Below are 9207 nucleotides of genomic sequence, written 5' to 3' on the forward strand. Positions count from 1 at the left end.
CCCCCCCCCACAGAAAAACGAGCATACAAGTGCTTATTTTTATCAATCATGTTTTCTTGAAAAGGCTCTCAAATTTCCTAAACAGTCCCCTTGGCCGGTTTGTTTATACCACGATAGCATTTCAAGAAGTCGAGTGTGTAGCCCCTTCAAGTAATTATGAAATATTCGCTTTGTTCGAGCAGTTTTTAAATACTCGAGTACTTGCTCGAGTACCCATTCGAATCGAACATTTCATAATTACTCGGAATCGGGCCCGAGTCCAAAATACTGGACTCGTACCCCTCTAAAGTCGTCCTAATCGCCACATTATCTCCCTATGAAGCAACGTTTTTGATCACATCCCCTAAGAGACACTAACAGCAGACATTTCACATTTCTAACAAATGTGATGAACTTGATTCCTGTTATTTTTAAAAAGTTAAATATATATTTTGTCGAGTATCTCTGTCCGTCTTTCCTATCAAACGTCTATCGTCTTTATCTCCCCTCCTTCTTTTTTATGTTTGTTACTCTCCTGTAGCCCCTCTAATCCTCGGCACTTATATTGACCTTATTGTGTTGCAAGTGCCGTAAAACGCTTACTAAAACATCTACCACCCTCTTCTCTACCACCCTCTTCTCTACCACCCTCTTCTCTTCCACCCTCTTCTCTTCCACCATTCCCAGGCTCCGTGACAGAAGACAAACCAGCAGACAGAGAGGAAGAGGTCATCCTCGGAGAGATCGAGGGAGAGTGTGAGTACAGCTTTTAGTTGAGTTTCAGTAAAGGTTTTACGACGTTCGCAACAGCATAATGTCATAATATGAGGGCCAGAAGATTAGAGGTGTGACAAGAGATTAACTAACAAACATTAAAAAGAAGAAGGGGAGATAAGGACGATAGATGTTTGATAGGAAAGAAGAAGCAAGCCACACCAAAACACCCGCCAACCACCAACGAGTACAGCTTTATACAAAAATTGTTGCGGGTGGTTAACGGGTGCTCTGGTGAAGTTCTACCTGACATTTTTTTACCTTTTTTTTCAGTGACTAAGACCACGCTGTCAGAAACCAGACGTTCTATATATCTGCTCCATCAAAATCGTAAAATTGTTCGGAGTCGTTATCAAGATATTCAAAGAATTGCATTCGAAAAGGCTTGACATATTGAGAAACTCAAATTTTTAAATCAATAAATTCTTAAAACTGGTTACTGAGTTGACAAAACTTTGTAATTTTAGGGTAGCCTAGCGAGTTATGTTATGAGGAGGTCAGAAAAATAAATGGGGCTTACGTCACATATTGTCAAAAATAGATTCCTTTGCATGACGACACGTGACGTAAGGAGAAACTACACGATAATGCATTTGAATTAAACAACTTCTTCTTTTTCTTCTTCTTCTATCCCGTGGTTGGGGCAACCGATGGGGCACCACTGCTTCTGAAAACCAGCTGTCGCCATTTATCTTTGTCCTCTGCTTTCCTCAGATTGTCACCCTTTCCTGTCCACTCTGTGATGTTGTCCTCCCATCTCCTTCTCTGCCTTCCTCTCTTTCTCTTTCCTTGTACGGTTCCATTGTTTTGGCACGTCCTGTGGAATGAAACAACAGGATGTCTTTAAATCGAAATTATGGCCTTTACAAATTACCCAAAAGAGACAGTATTCTATGACCAGCTGTTTGCATGTTTGTTTGTTTGTTTGTTTATTCGTTTTTTTCTTGGCTTGTCTGTTTGTCTGCTTGTTTGTTTGTTTGTTTGTCTGTCTGTGTGTTGGTTTGTTTGTTTGTTTATGTGTTTGGTTGAGTTTTTTGTAATTCTTATTTTGTTTTGGTTTGAGTTTTGTGTGGGGGGGTTTTGGGGTGGGGGTGGGGGGTGGGGGGGTTTCCTTTGGGAATGCTTTTGTTTTTGTTTTTGTTTTGTTTTTAGTACATGTATTTTTGTCTTTTTTCTCGAAGCGACTTCAAGGGGACTAAGACCATTTAAAAAATGTTTCCAACCCTTTCATTCATTACTCACTGTCACATTCGGTCGCTTTTAAGCACTAGGGGGCTATCCCGAAAAATGCTGTTTTGAGAAAACCGAAGGTAAAGTTTTTGCCCCTTGTTCAGTTTCTTTAAAAGACAAGGAAATTTTTATCGATATCTAAACAAATATACACACCAATAAGACAAAACTTCTCCTATAGGTAGGGCAATGCCCACTTTTGGTGTAGGTCAAGATTTCTGGAAACCCCCGAAATCTGGGTTAGCCAAATATACACACCAATGAAACCAAACTTCTCCTATGGGTAGGGCAATGCCCGCTTTTGGTGTAGGTCAAGATTTCTGGAAACCCACCAAATGTGGGTTAGCCCGCTTGTCCTTAAAGGCGACCATTATTTTGTCCTCCTCAGTAAATCTCCACGTCAAGGTACGGGAGATAGAGATGGTCTGCCCCGGCTATGAGCACTGCTTCAACCAGACTCAGTCCTACAACGCACGTGCAATGTCGCAGGCACTGGAGTCTGAGCGGAGGTCCCTCGTCTGCGAGTGAGTAGGCCTACTGCTTGTTGGATGGAAGGAGGGGTGGGTAGGTGGAGGGGGGGGTGGATGGGGGAAGGGGTGGATGGAGGAAGGGGTGGATGGAAGGATGGATAGATGGATGGATGGATGGATGGAGAGAGGGAGGGAGGGAGGGAGGGAGGGATAGATGGATGGATGGATGGATGGATGGATGAATGGATGGATGGATGGATGGATGGATGGATTGTGGCGTCGGTGGCCTAGTGGTTAGCCTACCGGACTCGTAATCATGAGGTTGCGGGTTCGGGGGTTCGAGTCGCGGGCTCGACGTTGTGTCCTTGGGGAAGGCATTTTACACGAATTTTCCTCACTTCACCCAAGTGGGAATGGATACCCGGCCATAGACAGCGAAAGATCTTGTCAGCATGTCAGTGGTAGTGTTTTAGCGCCTGTAAATGGCTGCTTGCACTGGATGCTTCCCGGGAAGTTGAGGTTGTTTCAGAATGCTCTCATGTCTGCTGGGGTAATAGTATAAATTGCGAAGCGCATAGAGCTTGCCGTTGAGCGAGGATTGCTCTATAAAAATGTTATCTATTAATTATTATTATTATTATTATTATTATTAATATTATTGTTGTTGTTATGATTATCATTATTACTATTATTATCAGTAGTAGTAGTAGTAGTAGTAGTAGTAGCAGCAGCAGCAGTAGTAGTAGTAGTAGTAGTAGTAGTAGCAGCAGCAGCAGCAGCAGCAGCAGCAGCAGCAGCAGCAGCAGCAGCAGCAGCAGTAGTAGTAGTAGTAGTAGTAGTAGTAGTAGTAGTAGTAGTAGTAGTAGTAGTAGTAGTAGTAGTATAGATAGATAGATAGATAGATAGATAGATAGATAGATAGATAGATAGATTTTAGTTTTTTATATATTTTAGTAGAGGTTTTACGGCGCTTGCAACTGCATAAGGTCATATGAGCGCCAGAAGATTGAGGGTGTTACAAGAGAGTAACAAACATAAAAAAGAAGAAGGGGAAGAGAGATAGATAGATAGATAGATAGATAGATAGATAGATAGATAGATAGATAGATAGATAGATAGATAGATAGATAGATAGATAGATAGATAGATAGATAGATAGATAGATAGTTAGTGTTATGGAAAGAATTATCTTTGACTTTAGCACAGGCATTAGTAGTAGTAGTAGTAGTAGTAGTAGTAGTAGTAGTAGTAGTAGTAGTAGTAGTAGTAGTAGTAGTAGTAGTAGTATTATTATTATTATGCTGATGACGATGACGATAACGATAACGATAACCATAACGACAACAATAGCAATAACAACAACAACATCATCATCATCATCATCATCACCATCATCATCATCATCATCATCATCATCATCATCATCATCATCATCACCAACACCATTACAAGCAACAACAACAACTACAACAACAACAACAACAACAACAACAACAACAACAAACACAACAACAACAACAACAACAACAACAACAACAACAACAACAACAAACTGCGGACCTACAAAAATAGAACGGACAAAACATCGGACCCAATCTGTCCATTGTGCAGCTGGGAGCCCTAAGATTTGGAGCACTGGCTGCAGAGATGCCCCGCCACAGAGGTCCGGTGGTGGCATCTCTTTGGGGGATTCAGGGAGGTTAGACTGCCTCACCCGCTACCCAAGGGAGGCGGTGGCCCTGGCGAGGAGCACGCTCTTCGGGGCTCCAAACATTTCAAACGGATAGGCTACCACACACACAACAACAACAACAACAACAACAACAACAACAACAACAACAACAACAACAACGACAACAACAGCAACAACAAGCACTACAACAACAACAACCACCACCACCCTATCGTCACTGTGTTCCCCAGGGGTTCCCGCCTCAACATCCTGTGTCTGGACGACGTTCTGTGTGGGTGTGGCTGGGGGTCAGACAGCGTGTCAAGGTCAACGCTCCGGACGCTCCGACACAACCACGAACAGTTCTGTGATGAAGGTCACGTGTTGTTTTTCTCTTTCTTCTTCCTTCCTTTATTTTTTGTTTCGTTTTTTTGTGTGTTTTTTGTTTTGTTTTGGCATTTTTGTCATTTTTCTCGAGGGGACCTAAAGGTGACAAAGATAAGACCTAGATCTAGTGTTGATAGGAGCGTTAAACCTATAACATTTTTATATTTTAAGATATTTATTAAGACCATTTCTTGAAAAGATGTCTCCAACCCTTTCATTCATTACTCACTGTCGCATTCGGTCGCTTTTTAGCACAAGCGGGCTATCCCGAAAAAATGCTATTTTGAGAAAATCGAAGGTAAAGTTTTTGCCCCTTTTTCAGTTTCTTTAAAAGGCAAGGAGAGTGTTCTCTATAATGAAACAAATATACACACCAATGAAACCAAACTTCTCCTATAGGTAAGGGAATGCCCACTGTTTTTGGTGTAGGACTAGATTTCTGGAAACCCCCCAATTCTGGGTTAGCCTGCTTGTCCTTAAAAGCGACCATTCATCTCTTTTCTTAAGTGGTGGTTTGTACCGTGCTGCCATCTAAAGACAGAATGAGTTAACTGCAAAGTTGTTTCATCTCCAAAGACAGAGTGAGTTAACCGCAAAGTTGTCTCAATTCCAAAGACAGAGAGAGTCAACTACAAGGTTCTTTCAATTCCAAAGACAGAATGAGTTAACAGCAAATTTGTTTCAGTTCCAAAGACAGAGTGAGTTGATCATAAAGTTGTTTCATTTCCAAAGACAGAATGAGTTAACTGCAAAGTTGTTTCATTGACAGCAAAGTTGTTTCAATTCCAACGACAGAGTGAGTTAACTGTAAAGTTGTTTCATTGACTGCAAAGCTGTTTCATTGACTGCAAAGTTGTTTTATTTTCAACGACAGAGAGGGTTGACTGCAAAGTTGTTTCATTTCCAACGACAGAGTGAGTTAACTGTAAAGTTGTTTCATTGACTGCAAAGTTGTTTTATTTTCAAAGACAGAGAGGGTTGACTGCAAAGTTGTTTCATTGACTGCAAAGTTGTTTTATTTCCAATGACAGAGTGAGTTAACTGCAAAGTTGTTTCATTGACTGCAAAGTTGTTTCATTGACTGCAAAGTTGTTTCATTGACTGCAAAGTTGTTTCTTTGACTGCAAAGTTGTTTCATTGACTGCAAAGTTGTTTCTTTGACTACAAAGTTGTTTCATTGACTGCAAAGTTGTTTCTTTGACTGCAAAGTTGTTTCTTTGACTGCAAAGTTGTTTCATTGACTGCAACGTTGTGTCATTGACGGCAAAGTTGTGTTATTTCCAACAACAGAGAGAGTTGACTGCAAAGTTGTTGTTTTTTTTCCAACGACAGAGAGGGTTGACTGCAAAGTTAACTCGGCGCCAAAGGCAGAGTGATGTACGAGTAACCACACGTCATTTCTTGATTTTGAGAAGAATCCAAAATACTGTTCCTGCTTTGTTTTATGTTTTTTTTAATTTTTATTATTAAGCGTTTTATGGCACTTGTTGCAACACAACTCTGTTGTATTAGTGCCAAACATTAGAGGTGCTACAAGAGAGTACTTACTTTTACTTTTACTTTATTTTTACAAGAGAGTAACAAACATAAAAAAGAAGGAGGAGGAGGAGAGATTAGGACGATGGATATTTGATAGGAAATAAAGAGCAAATCCCCCCCAGAGCACCCGCCAACCACCCACCAGTGGTCGTGTGTACCGTAGTTCTGTCTACAACAGGCATGGGCAAGCGGGTCCACCAAGTTCCGGGCCGAATTGAGCGGTTTCGAATATCTCGCGGGCCAGATTTGGCAATTCTGAATATCTTGCGGGCCAGATTTGGCTATTCTGAATATCTCGCGGGCCAGATTTGGCTATTCTGAATATATTGCGGGCCAGATTTGGCTATTCTGAATATCTCGCGGGCCAAATTAAACGATTCTGAATATCTGGCGGGCCAGATTTGGCTATTCTGAATGCCTTGCGGGCCAAATTATCCTGCGGGCCAATTTTAACGCTTCTGAATATCTTGCGGGCTTGATTAAACGATTCTTAATATCTTGCGAGACAGATTAAGCGGTTCCGAATATCTCTTGGGCCGGATTGCGATTCCGAATATCTCGTGGCCTAAAGCAGGAGAATATAAGGTGAAATCGGTTGAAATGGTAATAATGGTCAAGATCTTTAAAAGTGTGATTGAAACTGACGCTATGGCGTAATATGTCACTCATATGTCTGTTTGACTCCGTCGCTTCCTTCTTGGATAAAGTGAAATGTAACCTTAGAAAGTAACAATATACACTCTTGTCGCAATCAATTGCGAGGCAGCGTGGTGGAATCAGGCTCTCGTCAAAATAATCAAAGTGAAGAAACTTGCATTTTTCCGCAGGTTTGTGAATTTTTCTCAAATTTTTGTTTTTTTGGCTCAACACCTTCATGCCCATTAAAGAACCAATCTCCGTGTGGATTTTTCTGAAAAACGTTGATTAAAGGCACAAAAAATGTAAATTTTCAGTTACCACGGACTCTTAAGCTAAGGAAATAACTAATCTTAGGCGGCCATTTTCTCACTAATTTTACCTCTGAAAACAGGTGACCCCCACCTCCTTCTTTCGCAAATATTTCGACTTGTATTCTAGATAAATGGATATTTCTTTCATTCAAATAAAGACAAGTGAACAAGCTTTAAGATGATACCAATAACTCTACATGCCCAAAAATTGACTAGAGCGTGATTCCACCACGCTACCTCACATATACACTCTTGTCGCAATCAATTCTGTGTTTGCTTTTTTTGGTTGTTGTTTTTTTTTCTTCTTTTTTTGGTTTTGTGTTTGGGGAGGGTTTAAAAAATGTCTGCTTGCTCACCTGTCTGTCTGTCTGTTTGTTCATTATCCTCTTTGTATTCGTTCCTTTCCTTTTGTCTTTTGGAGTATCTCTCCCCCATCCCCTCCCCACCCCAAGTATAAGTATTGTTTTTTAAGCGTTTGTTCAGAATGTAACTTGCATTATTATGTAAGGTCATACTGTCTTACTCTCTTACACTCAGGGGCTCTCGTGGCCTAGTGGTTAAGGTGTTCGCCTCTCATTCAAAGGTCCCGGGTTCGAATCCTGGTAGCGACGGAAAATGTTTTTCTCCAAAATTATCTCCTTTCATCTCCTTTCACCTCCTTTCCTGCTCTCTAGCTCTCTTGCAATGTTCTGTCGTCTGTTTTCGTCTCCACTTTCTGCCACCACCCCCTCACCTCCTTTGCCCCCTCCTCTGGGCTCCTGACTCTTTCTGCAGCCTTTTTGTTGCTTCTACTGCTTCTCCTTTGCTCCTTCTTACTACTGTCTTTCTGCCACACCCCTGATCTTCTGGAAGGTAAGATCTACACCTAGCCTTCTCGGACAAGGGTGAAAAATGTCGGATGTCCCGTGTGCAAGTTGCGCACGTTAAAAATCCATTGGGGCTCTAAAATCGATAAGAGTAGGCTTCGGCCGCCACTAGGGCAAAATTCAAAATTTTCTACAAACTGAAAATGTTTAAAGTGTCCCGCGCGCTCATCTTATGACCTTACGTAGTTGCAAGCGCCGTAAAACACTTACAACCCCCCCCCCCCCAAAAAAAAAATCTTACACACATACACAGACAAGGTTATACTATCTCTTTCTCACACACATACAAACACAACACACATACCAAATACACACACAGACACAAATACAGACCCCCCCCCCACACACACACACACATACACACAAACACACACACACAAATGCATACACACAAAAATATATGTATATATACCCCCACCCCCACTTACCCTCCCCTCCCCCCATCCTCACACCTGTCCTCTCCTGCCTCCCGCTTACTACCTCACTCACTCTCATTTTGGTGTCAATATTTTCCTGTCTTTTCAGATCTGAATATCGGTTATCTAAACTGCAATGGTAAGTTGTTGTTGTTGTTGTTGTTGTTGTTGTTTTTGTTGTTCTTGTCGTCGTCGTCGTCGTCGTCGTTGTTGTTGTTGTTGTTGTTGTTATTATCGTCGTCGTCGTTGTTGTTGTTGTTGTTGTTGTTGTTGTTGTTGTTGTTGTTGTTGTTGTTGTTGTTGCTGTTCATTGTTGCTGAGAAGTAAAACATAAAAGCATGGTTGCGTGAAAGGATGGATAATAAACTGTTAATTTATTGTTGAAAGAATGAATAGATGAGCTAATACAATTTCAATCAATCAATCAATTAATCAATCAATCAATCATCAATCAATCAATCGATCAATCAGTCAATCAATTGGTGGATAAATGAATGAATGAATAAATAAATGACTGAGTATCCATCTCGCACCGTCGATAGGCTAAAAGACCTGCGAGAGACGAAATAAATAAACAAATAAATGGCACTGCACATGTTCCAGACAAGTCCATAGGCGAAAAGGCCAGCGACCTGTGTTAAGACTTTGTAAGCACGTGCGAGAGACGAAATAAATAAATAAATGAATGAATGAATGAATGAATGAATGAATGAATGAATGAATGAATGAATGGCACTGTACGTTTTCCAGTCTAGTCTATAGACGAAAAGGCTGGCGACCTGTGTGAAGAGTTTATCAACGCTTGCGGGAGGAAATGAATAAATACATAAATAAATAAATGAATAAATGAATGAATAAATAAATAAATGAATCAATAAATGAATGAATGAATGAATGAATGAATGAATGAATGAATGAATGAAT

At 40.8% G+C, this 9207-nt stretch overlaps 1 protein-coding gene across 1 annotated transcript in view; it reads left to right on the top strand.

Annotated features, from left to right (window-relative positions):
• The window catches only part of LOC106013778, a 22845-nt gene that overhangs the window by 4758 nt on the left and 8880 nt on the right, over positions 1-9207 (top strand). The window contains exons 2-5 of the mRNA XM_035973474.1: positions 667-735; positions 2372-2507; positions 4377-4501; positions 8393-8422. Coding sequence (XP_035829367.1) covers positions 667-735; positions 2372-2507; positions 4377-4501; positions 8393-8422 — 360 coding nt within the window. The remainder of the gene's footprint in view (positions 1-666; positions 736-2371; positions 2508-4376; positions 4502-8392; positions 8423-9207) is intronic.

This window comes from Aplysia californica, unplaced genomic scaffold, assembly GCF_000002075.1.
Source record: "Aplysia californica isolate F4 #8 unplaced genomic scaffold, AplCal3.0 scaffold01264, whole genome shotgun sequence".
Lineage (NCBI taxonomy): Eukaryota > Metazoa > Mollusca > Gastropoda > Aplysiida > Aplysiidae > Aplysia > Aplysia californica.